This window comes from Podarcis muralis, chromosome 9 (assembly GCF_964188315.1).
Source record: "Podarcis muralis chromosome 9, rPodMur119.hap1.1, whole genome shotgun sequence".
Taxonomy (NCBI): domain Eukaryota; kingdom Metazoa; phylum Chordata; class Lepidosauria; order Squamata; family Lacertidae; genus Podarcis; species Podarcis muralis.
In genome coordinates, this window is record NC_135663.1 from 54081089 (window position 1) to 54101834 (window position 20746).

A 20746-nucleotide genomic window follows, 5' to 3' on the forward strand; every position below is an offset into this window, starting at 1 on the left:
ATGGTGATTATTGGAATCCAACATCTGGATGGCACTGCACTGGTTACCCCTACCTTACATTCAATTTTGGTGGAGTTCAGCTCATTCTCTTTTCTCAGAACTATATGCAGCATGCTTAGATGTGTTACTGGTGTTATTTTCAACTTGAAAGCTGGTCTCAAGTCCATAAGCAGTATGGATTGGATTGAACTATTAGCTTTGTTACTTACTCTGGGCTCACCCCCAAGTCCTTTGCAACTCAAATGATGGTGAAGATGCACGAGTCTGCCTAGAAGAACTGTTGCAAAATATATATTTTTAGGGTGAGCTTTCTTCTCTATTAGCCATGAACTGGGTGGGAGCAAGCATTAGTCATAGTCAACCAAGATCTATATGGTGGGATGTAACATAAGCAGTAAAATACAACATTTCCTGTTTGCCCAGAGTGGACACACAGGGGAATGTTGCTCCAGCCAGGAGGACTTTCTGTCATACCTTGTCTGAAGCATCTTCCCCCTGCATGTGACCAGGTAGATGGGCGTGTCCCTAGCAGACCCTATAAAAAGGCTAGTAATGCAGTCATCTTCCTCTCTTGACCCTTTTTCACCTTATCCCATCATGATGCTTTTGCTGTGTGCCAGCTCTCAGCCAGCAGCACATGGGCTCATCCCTCACAAAGGATGAGCTCGCACTTCTCTGTAACTACAAGCTAAAGCCTGCCTGTGAACTGAATGTAAGTAAACCTTACTACTTTTAAAACAAAGACTGTTGTGTCATCATTGTTTTTAAGAGGGAGCAAAAGGGGATTTACAAGAAACAATCCAATCTGGACAAGCCAGACTGGATTGCTTAACTCAAATGGTTCTAACAAATCTACCAGCTAGCTTCTTGCTATGTACAAGGGAATGTGCTCTGCTACAAGCTCACTTGCATGAGTGAGGAAGGATAGTATTTAATCAATATATCGTCTCCTACTATCCACAACATTCCCACACTATAGGGCATGGGTCAGCCTGTGGCTCATATTTCCCCAGTCTTTGGTTCTTCAAGGTCAGTTCAATGTAGAGTACATTACAGAAGTCCAAGTGGGAGGTCATTAATTAATCACTGTGCCAGGCTATTCCTGTGGAAGAATGGTCATAGCTGGTGCACCAGCTGTAGATGCTGGGCAGGCGCTTTATGCCACTGAAGTGACTTCAGTGACAAAATGGTGCCAAGGGGAATCCTCCAGAATATACACTTGCTCCTTCATCAGGAGAGGAACCCATCAAGAACAGGGCATTCCCCAAATTCCCAGACCTGGACCCTCTAATCACAGCATCTTCACCTTATCAGAAGAAGTTCAGTTTCTTTGTCCTCATTCAGCTTATCACAACAATTTAGACAACAGCTCAGAAATTGCATGGTGTCACCTGACTCTGATGAGCTGGAGAAAACAGAACTGGGCACAAACCACATATTGGCAATAGATGCTGCCATACAATAGTGGTGAAAATGTTGAATATCTCATGTCCTTTTTAACACTTATTTTTTTACCAGGGGGCTAGTGCAATTCTAATATACCCCATGCAACTTTTAAGTGTCGTTCTTTAGAGTCTCTGCTGATCATTTTCCTTGAGGGACCTAACATTTTCCTTACGGAGCAAGTTGCAAAGAATTTTAACGTAACAATAGCACTAAGATCATTTCTTGGATGTTTTGTATGAGATTTAATCCACTTGTAATTTCATACATTTCCAAGTAAACAACTTTCATTTCTAAGGTTTATGGCTGATGGGGAGCAAATAAATGATGACATTATTTTATGATTTTATTTAATGATGACAAACTAGAAATAAAGGTAAAGGGACCCCTGACCATTAGGTCCAGTTGCGACCGACTCTGGGGTTGCGGCACTCATCTCGCTTTATTGGCCGAGGGAGCCGGCGTACAGCTTCCGGGTCATGTGGCCAGCAGGACTAAGCTGCTTCTGGCGAACCAGAGCAGCGCATGTTTACCTTCCCGCCGGAGTGGTAGCTATTTATCTACTTGCACTATGATGTGCTTTTGAACTGCTAGGTTGGCAGGAGCAGGGATCAAGCAACGGGAGCTCACCCCGTCGTGGGGATTCCAAATGCCAACCTTCTGATCGGCAAGTCCTAGACTCTGTGGTTTAACCCACAGCGCCACCCGTGTCCTGCCAAGTTAGAAATAGCCAGTAACTATTTAAATTTTTGGAAACCCACTTAACAAAATCCAGCTGTATGTTTTTACACATATACACTACTTAAGAAAAAGTTTCCCATAAAATTATATTTATATTTTTTATTGCATTTTACAACATGCCCTTCCTCCAAGAATTTTGGGGGTAGTGTACCCCATTCTCCACCATTCCATTTTATCCTCACAACCCTGTGATACAGGTTAGTCTGAGAGTATGACTAGCCAAAGCTCAATGAGCAAGCTTCATGGCTGTGTGAGGATGTGAACCTGGGCCTCCCACCATCTACCCTAACAGTCTACCCCTTATTGTCTCTCAAGTGACAAGGCATAAGCACAAAACGGGTGCTCTAAGGGTATTTGGTAGCCATTTCATTACTTTGCTATTAGTGGACAGTTTACAGTAAACAGGAAAAAGTTTTACAACTTTCTCCCCACCCCCAAAATGCATTGCATAATTGAAAACATTTTCTGGGCATATCCCAACAGAAATGCTTTGCTCACATTGACTCATCCACCTCTATAAGATGGGGCTTGAAACACTACCGCTTCTAAAGCAGTGTACCATATTCTTCCAACATGGAGACTGGCTCTACAGCTCAATCACCATGTTAAGTTAGGTGCTGGACAGCTCTGAAAGAATGAAGTCTGGAGAGCTGCATGTTCTTCAACCCTGCTGTAGGCCAAAGAGAGAACCTTAGGTGATATCTACCTGCCTTGGTGCCTCACACCCAGAGATGATGAAGGTTGATGCAATGTCCTGTCTCCTACATGAAACAACGGAAAGCCCCGAACACTACAAGGTAATTTTCTCTGCCTCCTTGGAATGCTTTTCTACATAAACTCCAGTGGAAGGGGGGAAAGAAATCTGTGCTTCTTCCTTAACATTAGCTGAATGGTTCTTACAGACACTTACCATCCTAGCAACGTTGTTGGCCACCGCTAACCTTGACTTTGTTTCATTATTTTAGGCATGTGCCCGGGGCTGTTTTTTCACAGGAACTCAGTTCCAGCACCTCTCAGATGGGCACCATTCCCATTATAAGAGAACAAGGGAGGTGTTTGTGGTGAGTTCCAGCACCTCTTTTTCTAGAAAAATAGCACTGCATATGAATTCAAACTCACCAGGCTTTTCATAGTGGGACGACCCTTCCCATCATGCACAGCAGAAATGCCCTATTTGCATTATCACCTTTTTTTCACAAGAGGGATGAATTACAGTGGTACCTTGGTTCTCAAATTTAATCCGTTCTGGGAGTCTGTTTGACTCCCAGAACAGTTCAAAAACCAAGGTGCAAGTTCCGATTGGCTGCAGGAGCTTCCTGCACTCAATTGGAAGCTGCGTCAGACATTTGGCTTCCAAAAAACGGTCACAAACCAGAACACTCACTTCTGGATTTGCGACATTCGGGAGCTGGTTTGTTTGACAACTAAGGCATTTGACTAACCAAGGTATGACTGTATGTGAGAAGTGTGTCTGGGTAGGCCACCTAAACCCTGTATGAGGTTGTGTACCTGGCGAGGGTAAGCAAAAGCTGAGCAATTTACAAACTCAGGCTACTGTGTAGCCAACACCACACTACAACGGTACCTCGGGTTAAGTACTTAATTCGTTCCGGAGGTCCATTCTTAAGCGTAACCAGAGGTACCACTGTGCATAAAAAATGTACGCACGATATTACATACGCTTCAGGTTACAGACTCCGTTAACCCAGAAATAGTACCTCGGGTTAAGAACTTTGCTTCAGGATGAGAACAAAAATCGTGCTCCAACGGCACGGCGGCAGCAGGAGGCCCCATTAGCTAAAGTGGTGCTTCAGGTTAAGAACAGTTTCAGGTTAAGAACAGACCTGCAGAATGAATTAAGTACTTAACCCGAGGTACCACTGTAACAGGAAGGATTCTCATCTTCTCCAGGAAAGTTAGGATCTACCTTGGCAATCAACTATGTGCTAGGGGGTAGCTGAGGATTAGCTCCATTTCCTGTCGGGAAGAAAAGCTCCACCTAGCTCCACCTGTGCCCTCTGTGGCACACCCCACCGAAGTCAGTTTGTATCTCTGAACTTCCACATCAACACCTAGGCTTGGAGTTCAATACTGGACAGGGCTTTGAGGAAGAGGTTGTGGGACACAGAGAGAAAGTGACAGCTTCTCCCCATCTTTCCCAAGGAGGAAGAGTCTTCACTCACAGTTAGGCCACTGCTTTGTGATTGCCCATATTAAATCAATGAGGTAATCCACGGAGAGCTGGGTCTGCAGAAAGTGGGTGGTCTTTGCGGATGGAGGCGCTCTCTCCCTTCACCCTCTCCGAATCTCCCTTTGGCCCAAGCCAGTTCCTGCAGCTGGAGGGAAGGCAGGCCGCAGACTGTCCCGGCACATTTCTTCATTTCTCACTTGAGTGCTCTTCTTTAGTTGCTTTTCAACTGCCCACTTTATATCGGCTTCATTACACCACCGCTCCATTTGTCATGCAAATCGGGAAACTCAGGGAAGTTTTTCTTTTGGCCTTGTCTACGAAAGAATACCGAGAGGTATTCAAAACGTATTAACACAAATCAATGGCACCAATAAAAGCAAGATCTCCTTAGCAACATAATCTTGATTGCAAAGGGAGAACTGAGAGCATTTAGCAGAACAGTGGTCCGCATGGAATACGCATTTGTCTGGAAGAATGCAGCACAAAGCCTAAAAGAGGGATGCTGAAAAAATCCAAAATTAACTCACACTGAACAGTTACTCTTTTTTTTCAGATGTGAACAATTGGCTACATTAAATCTATCATGGGCTTTTCTGCTCAGCAACATTGTATCATACCTCTTTGCAAAGTGAAATTACAACACCCTGCATGCTTCAGAGTAGCTCCGGGGTGTTTTTTTAATTATACATAAAAAGAGGCTGTTAGGGATTTTTTTTTTTAAAGAAAGTAACTAAAAGGACTCCTAAGGGGGAAAGCATCACACAAAGATAGAGTATGTTGTTTAAATTTAAGATCTTGCTTATAGCGCTGGGCAACATTTGGGTATTGTACAATATGGCCCAGGGTTATTACTGAAGATGTAATAAAAAAGCATGTGTTTAAAAATAGTACTGAAGACGCTAGGAAGTATTCACAGATATAATATTAACTGGAGGTTTTGCTGCTAATGTTGTATTCTCTATATGTAGCTGGAGCTTACTTTGAGGATACAATACTTCTGACAATCTCCTACACAAGTGAAAAGACAGAAACCGACATACTCTGAAGCCCCTTTACAAGTGAGAAATATGAAAAAGAAAACCATTTTTAAATTAAATGGGGGAAATAAATCTTTATAGAGCATTGCTGTTAAACAGAATTTTGCAAAATGTCTGATCATTCCTGATTTCTGACTTAGTAAATTCAAACTTTGTTAGACAAAAACACTTTAGGATTTTTAAGAGCAGCCCAACTTGTAGAAACGAGTTAAAAGGTTTCCAGCAACATTCATTCTCTCTCCTTTGCAAAGGGATTTCATAAAATGTAGACCTATTCCATGCTCAAAACTTCCAGAGAGATTTTTGAGCATCTTTTGAAAAATGTATTTGAAGAATAGGAAGCCAAGCTCATCAATGAGCATTAAACCTGCTTGTTTAAAAAGAGTCCACTAAGTTTGAATTTCCTTTGCTTTTTTAGGCATTTGTTACTAGCAATGTTTTCAAAATAAGTTTTTTCTTTTCTATCTAAGAGAGAGTTAGCTGAAATTCTAACCACGCTCACTAGGAAACAAGTCTCACAAAACTGGGATTTACTTCTGAGTAAACTTTCTAAGGATTGGGATAATTAAAAACATTCTGGTGAAATGAAGCAAAATGATTGTGAATACCACAAATAAATGAAAAAGAATGCACCATATTGAGGTTAGAAAAGAAAACAAGTCTTGATAAGATAGCTTCACAATTTTATTAGTTTGTAACATACAATTTAGGAAATTCTCTAGCGAGACTTCCAAGTGGAATACATTCTAAATTTGGGTCAGGTCAGGAAAAAAATGGTTGATATTTAGAAAAAAAATTGTGGAATTTGGCTAAATAAATAAAGCAACCATAACAAATGTGGTTAAATATGCACATATATATTTTAAAACCCATTCATCTTTCCTGTCTACCTATGCACTTCATACCCAAATTGTAGCATCTAACTGCAGATTTTGGATTTGATGCACTTTTTATGGGGGGAAAATGATATTTTTATTAAATGATCTCTAGCTTGGTCTTTTAACTATGTTTTCATATACTGGCAAACTGAAAGATTATATATGATTAAGACAATGTCATTTCATATCTATTTTCTGATATACTACATGAGATTAACAGGATTTCCAAAGATACAGTCAAATGCATCCTATGTGACAGTCATGTAGAAGAATCAACTGAGCTACACACAATGACAACAATCCAGAAGGCCGAAAGTGCACAGGGCTCCCATTGGCTGGGTATGAAAAGGCTAAAAACCATGGCCAGGATCCAGAAAAACTACTTAAAGCATGCCCAAGGGCTTCGGCATGCTCATTGCAGATATTTTCTTTTTAAAGAAGTTCGCTTTGAACAGCAGACTACCATGCTATATGACAAGTAGGTTTCGAAACTTCCTGTTTCAAAAATGGTTTGCCATCTATGGGTTACAGCAGGGAGAGAAGCTGCTGTTTGGGAAACACTTTGGATGCATGGAAATAGTCACAGAGTCATTTGGATCATTACCGCAAAGAAACCAGGTCTCTTTGCAATACTATATATATATATATATTCATATATTCTGTATTACAGCCAACAGGTGCTATCTAGAGAAATGTAGGAATGCATGAGTAATTAACAGCTAAACCTTTGCTTGTTTACTCAGAAGTAAGTGTATACTATATTGCAGTCTACAATTCCATGGGGTTTACTTCTGAACAAACAATGTGACTGGGCTGTTGGCATTCTCTCTTTAGCTTACTTCCAATATTAGTCTGTTGAGAAGGATATCTAACATTACAGGCCCATTTTGCAGTAGGGTATTCTGGGAAAATATCGAACATTCTAATTAATCCTTGCTATCAATGTTTGTAGCTTCTCACCTTTGGATGGTATACATGACTATACAAGCTCCTAGCAGCCTTGTAACTAACTTTTGCCTTTCATTAGCAGCTCATTACAAGACTCTTGGTTGTTTCAGCTCTTCCAACTTTAGTGAGGCGAATGCCACCGGAAACTGGTGTCAGTGGAGGAACGATATGCAGTGTTGAGAGATCTCCTTGTGTGTGCAGAATGGGAAAGAAGCAGATTGGGAAGGCAAAACTGGGTATGCATAATGGAAAAGCTTTCCATGCTGACACAGGAAGGTTCATCTCCTTTCTGGATGCAGGTTATCTGAGGGCTCGCTATGCAAGGTGACTTGAGTCCGCGAATGGGAACAGTCTCCTTGGGATTTTCTTATCCGTATATTGCAATCCGCTGCAGGAGCCGGGAATTCGTGAAGCAAATTTTCCTGATTCAGTTCACACCAGTGAGGGCTGTCAGGAGAGCTCACTGCATGATGGCTTCAATTTGTACAGTAAGTTGCACTGAGCGAAATAGCTAGGAAATAAAATATTCGCTATGGGAATGCTGGTCTGTATGACAAATGTAACATCTAGACCTATGTAACATCTAGATTCACAGCCTTTAGGACTGAAGGAAAGGACTAGAAATAATTGGCCCTATATCAAACTGTCACTCTATGCTAAATATTAGCTGCTCACAATACCACTGCAATATCTCTGCCAAACTACCAAAATGACATGCTTTGTCGCATTGTCCTATTGGTATAACCTACTCTAAATTGCCCTGTGTTAGTATTCCAAAAACCTTAAGTGTCAAGCCGGAAGTCACACACTGAAAAACATGTATTTCACTGAAACATACATAGTGCATGATGTTTAACTATGTTAACGAAACAGGAATTAAATTTTCAACAAAAAAACTACAATTCAATCAAAACAGGCAGCTTATTTAAATACAAACCCATATTCAACTTTCTAAAGATGATACTGTACAATACGTTTGTTTTGTTTTGTGTTAAGAAGTTTTATATAGGCTGCTAGACTGAGATTTCAATTTTCAGGAAAATGGTACAGTTGGAGCATGTTTATTTCTAAATTTAATGCTAGCAATTACAGCTGGCTGACATGAAACCCAAACTGTGAAAAATACCGTGCACAGAAACATTAAGGAAACACTTTGTTATTCCCTCTACTGAAGGTAAGTTACATTCTCTAACCAAAGTAGCACATTTTCACTGAATATTTCAATTGGGCCATTCATCTGACAGGAATAATTGGCACAAAACAAAGAGCAATTGAAATGTAGTATGCAATTTATAGTTGCCCGTGTGCTTATACTGCACTCAAATCAATTTTTTAACTGCAAGTGTTGATACAGAATACATTGACCAAATTTCTGATGCACAGCCTTTGGACAGAATAATAGGTAACTGCTGAATGTGCTGAAGAACCAAAATATAGGGAGGAATTCAAACTCCTGCTTACCTAAGGAGAAGTAATACATCTTGATGCAACTTTCATCTTTCAGTGCTACATATACAGAAGGAAAAAGGTTATTTGAACTGGCAGAGAGCTGTTAATTCTTACTTAATCCTTACAAGAGGGTTCTTTCATTTTGTTTTTTTGCTGTCAAAAGGTTTACAGTGCAATTCTACGCCAGTTACTCAGAGAAGCATGTCTTCTTGAGTTGAATGGGACTTGCTCTCTAGTTAAGTATGTAGCCTTAAGCTCTCCTGGTAACTATGAAATGAATAATAGGGCACATGTTCTTAAAGCCTGTATTACGAAAATGATTGCTTTACTGGAAGGCAGGGGAATAAGTCATATGGTAACCTATCAGGGATTTGATATATCAATTTTTGCTAGCTGCCTGTAAAAGCAGAAAGTCTGTGAGGCACCTGATGGGCTGTTTTCAGTTTCCTGCATCATCCACAGTTCTGAACCAAACAAACTTCAGATGAAGATGGGGCAACTTGTACTGTGACATCATGCACCACATAAAAACTGTTACAAAGCTGGGGGGAAATGCCCATGTTTGAATACTTATGGGCATGTACCCAGCTGCGACTTTAAAATGAACAAAAAGTATCAGCCGCCTTTAGATGGCATCCCACAACACTCTCACTTGAATAAATCTGAACATGCCTCTGAAATATCTTTATATGGAATTGAGGGGAAATAATTGGGATTTTTTATTTGCCTCCATGTTTGCGTCTTTGTAGCATTTTTCACTATCATGTTTTCAAATATATTGCTACCACTACATGGGATGAAAAATGGTTGATTTTTTAAAAAGTCAGCCATATAGTAACCCCCATTAGCAGCTACATATCAAAATATGCATACTGGAAGAATTCAGCTACTACTCATTTTTGTGCTTGTAAATGCTGGAGGGTCCAACTTCCCCTCCCCACCCACGCTTCAAAAAGCCAAGCAGATAAAAACAACAAGATGGTAAGTGAAATGTATACAAAACAAGAAATAACAAGCAGCAATCCATATCATTCAAACAGACTGCCAAAGCAGCAGTTACAGAAGAAGCCAAGAGGGTGGTCAAATGTGGATTGAAACCATCTCCTCCTGCTGACTCATGCAAGTAACGCTTCTCCACAGGGTCGGATTGCCTGAGTTGCATAACATGAGATGTCTTCCATGAGATCTGTGACCAGGAAAGTTGCATGTGATTTACGTTCACAATTCCTCTCCTCCGTGATGACATGCAAGACCCCTCATTTCAGGTTCTGCTGCTCGCACAAGGAGACCACCCGTGTGAGTCATTCCTTTGCATGTTAAGCCACCCAACAGATGGTCTCAACCCACTTAGACATGAAGGTTGGTGAGATATTGAAGTGGTTCTCTCCCTCCTTGGGGTCTACCTAGTCCAAACTAACTTTACATGCAAGACGTACCCTTTACAGAAAACAGAAAATACAAATCCTATTGCAAGCAGGCAGTATACAACTGCCCTTGGGAAGATTAGTTTGACGAAAAGTCTGCTGAATGAAGTAACAAATAGGACAAGGAGTTCTACTGAATAATGCACCGGTGACTCTAAAATCTAGTCTCTGCACACCAGCAACTTACATACACAGAGGAACTCCAACATGCAGACAGAGTTCTTGCACATGCAAGGGATTCTCCATTTGCTTTGATAGACATGGAAACTCAGCACATGCAAAGAGATGGAGAAGAATTCCTACCTTTATGAAAGTGAATGGAGAAGCCTAAGGCCCCAGAATTCTGGAAAGGAGCCAGTTTTTACAAAGGCTCTGGTCAGTTGAGCAATACCAATGGATTTTCCGTCTTAATCAAGGCCACAATCCAGCACAGATCTAGCCACAATTAAGCCTCCTCAGATAAACCAAACCGTGTTAGATTATGGCCCAAGTCTGTATTATGAAGGTGTTTCCAAAGCATGCAAATGTTTTAACACATACAATAGAATGCTCATAGATAAGGGGAAATGCTTTATAATTCTTTCTTCAAGGAAAAGCAGATCATGGACAGCAAATGATCGTTTTTGGATACTTGTTTAAGACTACGCATTTTTAAAGCCCTTATATTTTAAAAGGCATATAGTAGGCAGATACTGTCTGCAAAGAGCAGTGCACATGAGCCAGCCAAAGCCAACTGCATGGTTTTCAGTGGGAAAGAGTCCCGCTGAAATCAATGTGATATAGAAATGCCTAACTTTGGCTAGATCATGCCCAATTATTACCAGATTAAAAGAACATTTTGGAAGAACTGTATATTGTGATATGCAAAAATAGAGCCCAGACAAAAGGTGATTTGAAATACTTTCCTGGAAATTCTTTCCTTTACAAAAGATGCTTCTCCTAATGAAAATCTGCTATGAACAGCAAGCATTGAAAAATACACAATAAACATATCTGTATAATGACAATAAAGTGAAACTGTATTTAAATGAAGGAAAATGGAATCCTTGCAGTGGGGTAAACTTTTCATAGTACAAATAGTAAGCAGAATGCATTTGTTGGCTATTCACATTATTGCTCTGCTACATGAAGAATGGGCCCTTAACATATGTTATAGTTCATGTACGTTAAGCTAAAAAAAAAACAACCCCAAGCTTTTCAGAAATAGTTGTATTAAGTAGGCTTTAACACAATATATGAAGATATGCACAGCCAAAAAACTAAAAACTGCCCTGACCAAAGCATACTATCACATGTCCATTTCTTTTAATGCTTTCTTGTGCAAACAATAAACAGAAAGCTAACCATGTAAACATAGAAAAGAGAAAAAAAGCTGGGATGCAGTAAGTATTTATCCAGTACATTCAGTAAGCTATTCAGCCAAATCACTAATTTTTGATTTGCACATCTGATAAACAGATGTAAAAATCATCAACACATCTGTAGCTTCTGGTACAATGTTGTAAATGTTTTACATACAAACACTCCACCTGAAATAATTATAGGAACTTAACTGTGCTCAAATCCTGCTGAAATTAATGGGATTTTAAAAGTTAGTCACAACTAACGTAACCCATCAATTTCAATAGGAATTGAGACTGCCTTTCTCTGACCTGGAGCCAAACACTGCAACATTTAAAAACTCAAACTACTGAAGTATTTAACAAATATTTTTCTGACAAGCTTGCATCCATGTGTACTATTAGATCTAGTAAACAATAAAAACAGTAAAGCTGTTACATGGCATTAGCCACACAGTATGTACATACATAATTTCTCTCTCTCTCTCTCTCTCTCTCTCTCACACACACACACACACACACACACACAGAGTAGGTGCACACATACAAAAAACTGGTCTATTCTGAACCAGGATTAAGGATTAAGAGATTGGGAGCAGGTTTGGAGATCACAAATTCCACTTCCCCCTCAATCCCAGTTCTCTTATTCACATCAGGATTGACCAGTGTTTCGTGTGTACCAGTCCCCCATGAAATACTAATTATTTTTATGATCCTGAGCAGTATTAACCACTGAACACATGCAAATCTATCACAAATTCTTCTAGTGGAATACTAGCAATCCAATTTCAAGTTTCTTGAGAAGAACATCTTCAGTGCAGATGGTACTTCTTCATGGAATAGAGAAATGCGCAAAGGTGAACCAATGTTTGGGTGTCAAGAAATGCTGCTTGTCGCCTCACAGGTGGCTGATTTACGTTCCAGAAAGGAGAAGGAAAAACTCTGATATATACAAGTATGTCGCTGGCAAAATATGCAGAGATTCAGAGAGGATGCAAGTGCATAGATTAAAGTGATTGCCAATTTTCACAATTTATATGGGGTTAAAAATAACTTCTCACTTATAGCTATTTTTGGTTTTATGTTTATAGCTATATATGTATATATACACACACAGAAACACACACATACATAGATATATGTATATATAAAGTCTCTGGAAAAATCAGGATACATCAACAACGGAAAAGGGACAGGAAATAAATTACACTGACGTCTGCGTGAAATGACTTCCGCAAAATTTGACAAAATGCACTTTGAACATGCCGTTACAAAAGAAAAGAATGAAGAAACCACAATATTATGTAGAACCAATGCTATATCATCACCAGGAGAGCACCAAGCAAGGCACCATTGGAAAAAAAGACAATATACTTGGGTAAGTCTCTAAAGTAAAGCAAATGCTAATCTGGTCGGAAAATTGGTGTCTTTGGTAAAAATTCTATAAGAATGACCTGTGTAAAAGAGAGAAAGAAAAAAATATATACAATTAGTGAGTAATTAATGGCACTGTCCATTTTTAAACATCTCAGCAATGTTAAAGCTTTTACTGCGCTAAAGGAAAAACTATGGATGGGATCCAAATAGTTATGTGAGGCACATGTACCCACAGGCATTTTTCAGCACTCTCCCAACTTGCAATTCCCAGCAACTACTACTACTACTACTACTAGTAGTAGTAGTAGTAGTACAGACGTACCTTTGAAGTCAAATGGAATCAGTTCCGGAAGTCTGTTCGACTACCAAAACATTCGAAAATCAAATCATGTCTTCTGATTGGCTGCAGGAAGCTCCTGCAGCCAATTAGAAGCCACGGAAGCCCCATTGGACGTTCAGGTTCCAAAAGAACGTTTACAAACCAGAACAATCACTTCCAGGTTTGTGGCATTCAGGAGCCAAAACATCTGAGTTCCAGGGTGTTCAACAACCAAGGTATGACTGTAGTAGTAGTAGTAGTAGTAATAATAATAATAATAATAATAATACCCCACCCATCTGGCTGGGTTGCAGGTGTAGCATGCAACCACCTAGAACCAGGGTGGTTCTTTTTCACACAGTGCAATGTTTTTGCTCTTGCAAGAGGTTGTGATGCTGCTATCATTATTAATTATCATCATCATCAATTAATTAATTTTCTATCCCACCCTTCATCTGAGGACCACAGGGCAAATTACAATATGAAGATACAAAAATGCACAGCGTAGTAACAAACAAAAATAATAACCCCACCACCACTTTGTTTAATAAGCCAAAGGGCCCCTCACAGACGAGGCACACAAAGACTGGTTTGATGTGTGAAAAAAGACAAGTTCAAAGCCCTCCTTCTGCACACAGAACTAGTTGCCTTAACTATTTGCACGACAGCTTACAGATACATGCACAAGACTCATTCATGAATTTTTGAATGAATCAGTTGCTTGGTTCATAAGGTTTTAGCCAAGTAAAATAAACACAGTTATTAATACAAAAATACCGACACGGGCAACTAGTTCTGCATAACGAGGGCAACTTTGGCCTGTGATTGTCTAACAGAGCCACAATGCCATAGGGCAAAAATCTTGTGAAACTGAAGGTAATTTTTACAAGAGTTTCAAAGGAAACATGCCAGTGAGCAAGACTTTCTGTGCACCTAAACAATTACAGCAGCATTCAAAAAGCTAACAACCATTTAAGTGTGACCCTTTAAAAGGAAGCTTTGTTAAATGTAAAAGCAGCACTAAGACTACATCAGTCGTGTAACTCAGTTAAAATTAAGTTAAGCTTACAATTTCAACATTTTCATCCCCAACCCCACCATTCCCTTTTCTTTTGGCGTTACTGTCTTCACCTACAAACATTTCTTACTTTAAAAACTGTTCCAAGTATATCCATGAATACAGAGAATGATCGCTTCATGTATTGTTTTGTTTCAAGCAGGGAGGTTACATCCTATTCATTTAATTAATTTTGGTTTACAGTCTTGGGGGAATAGTAGGAAAGTAGCTAGATTACTAAAAACATGTTTCCTCAGATGTAGATGGTCTCTCTTTCGGACTACCACATTTGGCCCCTAGTTGCACATGTGATTGTTTCAACAATTAAAATGACGCTTTAGCAGGACAAGAGATGACCTCCCCAATGAAAACAAACAGGTAAGACAGGAGGATCTGTTTATTCCATTTCCCAATTTATCTGCCTTCCTAACTGTGACAACACTGAGATGCTTGCCATGCTGTACAGCAGCAAGTCTCTCATTTTACTCAAATGCTTACTACCCTTTGCGGAATTGTGAAAGGTTAATATTCAGCTAGTTCTGAGGGCACATGTGTTTCTATTTGAGAATAACTTATTGTACTATAATGACCAACAGAGAAAGTGACCAAAGTCTGTAGGCCTCCTAGATTGATCCAGAAGTAGTGTTCAACTACATATTGCCTATTTTCATGGGGCGGGGGGAATGTTCCACTGAAGACAATAGCAGGGACCCAAAGGTTCCCCTTCCATGAATGGCAAGTGTCTGTTTTGGAACCAACACATTGCCCTTTTCACCAAGTGAGTGTGCAGTTTAGTTGTAAAAAGTTTAAATACAGTGCTGTTGGTCTATCAGAGTGGTTCCCAACTGGTGGTCTGTGTAACCCAGTGGTTCCCAACCGTTTTTCTGGCCATGTCCCACCTAAGCAGCTCAAAAATCTTGATGCCCCCCCCCATGACATATAATTCTTATTATTCAAAAAGTGAACTTCTTTAAGAAGTTCTTTAGGAAGCCTAAAAGGCCATTAACTGTTAATAACTCATTCTCAAATTGCCCCCCTTAAAAATCAAACTGCCCCGCTGTGGGGCGTGTGCCCCACATTGGGAACCACACGTGTAACCCATTCAGGGGGTCTGTGGCACCATTCACATAACAAAAACTAACATAGAGGTATCCAAATCTTCAAAACTAGGAGGTCCATGGCTTGGCTTTTGAAAAACAGGAGGTCCACAGTACTTAGATAATTGGGAACCACTGCTCTATCGCATTTCCACCAATAATAAATGTTGCCTAAAGGGGTACCTGAATTTAAACTAATTTTTAAAAACAATTCTACTTGGGCTTGGAAATTACAATAACAACTTTCATCAACACCTTGTTGAAAAACACTAATTTTAATTAGGCACATTCTCAACATAAATGTGCTCAGGACTGTGGCCCTCGAATGTGAGTGGATTTTTAAGAGACCAGAAGCATTCAGTAATGAAAATAAAAAAACTGAATTCTTTACACAGGCCAACCTCAAAAACCTGTGTCAAATTTTCTTTCTTGCCTCCAATTACTGTGAAGTTATCATGAGTCTATGATCATAAATTAACATGTTCACTATAATAGATGATCATAAATTAACATGTTAAGTATAATAGATGTTAAAAAGAAATAGTTAGTTGAATAGAACTACTCTGGAAAAAAGACATTTTAGGAAGTCTTTTATGTTTTAGGCTAGATATAGGCCTTAGTACTTCTCCTTTTCTTCAGTGCTAACAGAAAAGATGATTTTAAGATAATTTCTAACTATTTAAGCACTGTTTTAAATCAATCTTTTAACATACTGTCTATAATGCATGTATTGTGTTAGAGAATAGACAAGATATATAATTAAAAGGCATGGATGTGTTAGAAATAGCTAAAGCTAGATGCCACTGGGGGTTACTCCTAATTTAATTGTTAACCCCTGCTTGTGTTTTTTTAAAAAATTATAATACTAGCATATTTTGCAAGGGCTTATTTGTTTTAAAGCAGTTAAGTATCTTATCACATGCCACTTTCCATAGACACAACTGGAAAATTTAAAGGAGCAGCAAAGTGAAATGAAATAAGAAAAACTACAAGGACTGATTGCTGGGTGGGGTGCGGGGGACAGAAACAAATGCACCCCGTGAAAAGTCTTTCAAGAAATCCTCCTCATCTTCTGTATAATCTTTAGAGCTAGAGAATGAGAGCCAAAACCGACACATCACGCTCTTATTATCAGGCCTGACTTTTAAAACATTTGAATGAAGCTAGTAAAAGCTCAAGCTACTTTCAAGACTGCTGAGGTATGGGGGCAGTTAAAATCGACAAAGTCTAAAGGTTTCCTAAGCTCCAACAGCTTAGTTGAAAGGTCTCCTTCCATACACTGAGACTCGATTAGCATTATATAAAACAGTCCACAACTAACTCGCTGCGTAACCGAAGTTGCAGTTATTCTTTTTATACAGCATCTGAAAATTTCACACCCCATCAACGCACGTTCAAGCTATTTTATCTTGGCAATTAATTTATTATTTTCCCCCCGGAACACAGTGAAGCCTTGTTTTCAAGTCATTCATAACTTTATAAATCAGCCCTGCACATGAAACCATACATCTGTGAACCGTAGAAAATCCTTGCCACTCAGGCGATTAAGCTCCTGACACCTTTGCTGATTAATAATCGTGGAAAGAATAAGATCAGAAGCAAAATAAATGATCATTTAATAGAGAAATGCACAAAACAGCCCTTTAACTTACATATTCCATCATGTTATTCGATTCACATTTCCTTTTGCTTAGCCTCCAATGCAAGCACAGCTAGACAACAGGGAGAAAAAGGGGGAAGAAAAATGAGCTGTGTTTTATCGCCGGCACAGAGACTAGTCCATTTGTCCAGCTTTCATATTTCGCGTTCAACAAAAGCATCTGTTTCCATACTGTGCAATTCAGGCCCCAGCAGTACGAAGCTGCTCCCTGCGGCACTCACCTTGTGGTATAACCTATTGTTTTCCCATTCTAATAACTTCTCAATCGATCTTCGTGTCTGGAAGACAAATGAGAAAGAATTTTACTCTTGAGCAGCTTTGGAAAAAAGTTTGTTTTGCAGCTGCCTTTGTGTGGAAAAGGTGGCTGGGGTGGAAGAGAAACGTGGTAAAGGACAGCAAGTTAAGTACAGGGTGGTCTGACGTACTGCAAATTTTCTGGTATTAATTATAGCTAGGATAAAGGGGTGTGTGTTTCAAAAAATGGTTTCAGCGACCAAATAAAAAAAAAAACCACTAAGAAATATTTAAATGGCTGGAAAATATATTTATCTACAAAGATGTACATCAATAAAAGGTTTTTTAAAAAACCCAAAAGTGCTTTATTCACTAACACTGTTAAGTGAGTCAATTTAGATCCATTGAAGTTAATGGAACCAAGCTACCCCATAATTCAAGTAACTTGAAACAAACAGGCTGCAGATCAAGCATGGGATAGTTTCCACATACTGTGCGTAGACGTTATGATAACTATCATTCATACAAAATGCCGTGCTGTTGACTAATTTCACATACTGGAGCTCTAAAATGTTAATCTACGGTTTCTCATTAATGCACAAATTGTTCCAGAATATTTGGAAATCTGCACATTGATCAGTCCCTTGAATTTAAGTTATCCAGCTTTAAGAGAACTATTTAAATCCCCTTGCAATAAATCTGCTACTCTGAAGATGCAGTTGGTATTCTGATTTAGAAATACGTCCTGCTGCTGTTTATGGTCACTTGACTGCCGTATCATCGACTGCTCAGTAGTAAATGGGATTTACTAGTCCTTATGAATAGGGAGGATAAATCACAACACCAGGTGTTGAGATGAGACCAGAGTTGCAGGTGCAGAGGCATGGATCACTGAGCCTTGTGGCAAATTCAACTTCATACAGCTGCAGCTTCCTTACAAGGCAAAGAGAAGTTGGGGAGGGGGAAAGGGGGGGGCTGAGAAGCATCTTTCACTTCAACTACTGCTAAACAAGAGGTGCTACAAAATGCACACTGGTGCAGCAAGTGAACAAGCATGTTTTTTTAAGAACTACTTAAAAGCATTCATCATCAAACCTACTGAATATACACGAAAGGCAAAAAATACATATAGTGGTTTCTTTTCATTTATAACAATCACAAGAGCATAAACCTGAACTCTAGCTACTTGAAAGAATCAACTTTGTTAGACATGAATAATTATTAGGATATTTTTTTTCCTTACCTTTTCATTATATTTCAAAAATAGAAGGGATTCCCAAGAACCCTGGGGCACATTTTAATAGCAAGGACAAAGTCATTACATTGTTTTTTAAAGTTCTGTTCCTTTTGGCCAATACTTTTTATTTTATTTTATTAAAGACAGTGCCTGCCCTCTAACAATGATCAGCAGACCTCACTTGTTTCTTTGTCAAGATAGCCTTTTAGAGTCTGCTCTCCTTTTAAATGAAAATAGGGCAGCAGTTATGGTCACACTTTTGTTAATTTAGTTGCCAGTCAGCTCCAAATCAAAAGAAAATAAGGCTGCAGAGTGTAATTAACATTCAGTTCAGTCGTTTTGTCCCTTGTCTAGCCCCCTAAGCTTTGTTAAAATTGCCATCTGAATGCTGAAGGCTGTAGGGAAATCGATTTGATTCTAATCGCACCATGAAAAGAACATGATCTAACTGCTTTCAGCCCTCCGTAAATCTGTACTAGGTCTTTAGCACAATGCAACTTCCAATTTAAAAAGCACTGAATGTCTCGTCAATGACTTTGTGAAGAAAAAAGAACAAGGAGCAGACATAAAAATTCCAATAGTTGTTTAAGCATTAAAGCTCATTTGCATCACAGCAAACCTGAAAAGGGCTGACCTCTCAAACCGCCTCTCAGGTCTATGAAGTTGTAGCCTTGACAAGCTCACATTGACAGAGCTCATTGACTCTGAAAGGCTACTCTATCAATGGTGAAAAATGGCAATAGGTTCTACTCCGAGCAGGCATCTGCCTGCCCACCCGCTGCTAAACCAATGGCAAAACCGATTCAAAAATGTGAAGCTACCTTGTAATCTTCCTTTCTAGAACCTTTTAAATAATAGATTAAGACTGCTGTACAATTTAAATTTCACTGCCTGCACGGAGGGGAAGGAGAAAAGACAGAAAAGAAACCAGCTTCCCAAATACTAGGGGAGTTAAAACACTTTGCACCCTAGAAAGGAAAGTGAATACAGAAACTTAATGCAACACTACGCAGAGACATCTTTTAATGAAACAAATTTTAACATTCAGCTATTGTTACTCGTATTGAGGGAATGAAGGACTTAACTATGAAATTAGAAAGGGCACTGAATTTGAAGGAAACATATTAGCCAGCTTAAAACAAATTATTAGCAGTTAGTATTAAGCAGGCAACACAGATGTAGAAGACAAATTGTGCATCACTCGTATTTCAGTTTTAACACACTCTATTGCCAAAGCCTAAGTGTAGGTAACACTGTTGTATACCTCAAGCATGTAATATTCCCCCCCCCTACAAATACTAATTTTGTAAATTATTATTTGTAAGTCGTCGCATGTACAAACAGCTTGCAACATTTATAAAATCACTCAACAATACCCAACCCCGTCAGCCATACAAAAGGTGAATGAAAGTTTAAATGAAACATTAGCAAGTACCTCTCAGCCGGGGGAAGAAAAAGTGAATTAAAGAGCGTCGCACAATTCTCGACACCAAGCTTCCTTTTCCCTACTTGACAGGTGAAGGGGGGGAAAGACTTGCACGTGCAGCTTAATTAATCACCGCACTTGACATCTCAATGATTTACAGTGAGGAGCAGGTGAGGACATTCAAAACCCAAAAGGGACTCTTGATTTGAGTAACTTTCCCAGCTGACGGGGATGACAACCCTGTAGATTTTCCATCAGTGGCATACTAGAGAGCACATTATTTGCTAACAACAACGATGCAAAAGTTAAGTGGAAGAAAGTTTACTAGGAAAATTTAAAAGGTAAACGTGGCAGTTGTTTCTTCTTTCAACATCATAGTTAACCATGAAATTTATTTTTTAGTTCAAAACCACTCTTATTGTGAAACTATACACAATTATTTATGTAAGCTGCATCAAACAGGGTTTGATACAGGAACTAGAGAGAGACATGATACACTTGTACACGAGACACTTGTGGATTTATCCTTTGCAGGTTTGCTAAAGGAGTCTTACTGAGTTCAGTGAAACTAACTCCTAAGCATGAATGCACAGATTTGCAGCCTTTTCTACCTATTTTCTATTGAGTAAAAAGCTAAACAAGCCTAATGTAACAATGAAGTGGTCTTTTCCCTGGCTAGATAAAAAAAATTACAATTTAAATTAAATCATTTAAAATTCCAGATTGAATGTAATCTTTATACAAAATGTAACACTTTTCCTTCAGCAGTCACCTGCATCATATGAAAATCCTATGTCCCCCTGCCAGTAAATGCAAAACAACCGTTTTCAGATTTGCTACAACCCATTCTAAAGCAAAAGTGGGCATTAACTTAAGTACTTCAATTGC

General features: G+C 39.2%; 1 protein-coding gene across 1 annotated transcript in view; it reads right to left on the minus strand.

Annotated features, from left to right (window-relative positions):
- Nucleotides 1–6078: 6078 nt before the first annotated feature.
- The window catches only part of CHIC2 (cysteine rich hydrophobic domain 2), a 31360-nt gene continuing 16692 nt past the window's right edge, over nt 6079–20746 (minus strand). Inside the window, exons 4-6 of the mRNA XM_028744399.2 lie at nt 17183–17239; nt 16954–17013; nt 6079–12905 (exon numbers count right to left, since the gene is read on the minus strand). Coding sequence (XP_028600232.1) covers nt 12855–12905; nt 16954–17013; nt 17183–17239 — 168 coding nt within the window. The 3' untranslated portion in view covers nt 6079–12854. The remainder of the gene's footprint in view (nt 12906–16953; nt 17014–17182; nt 17240–20746) is intronic.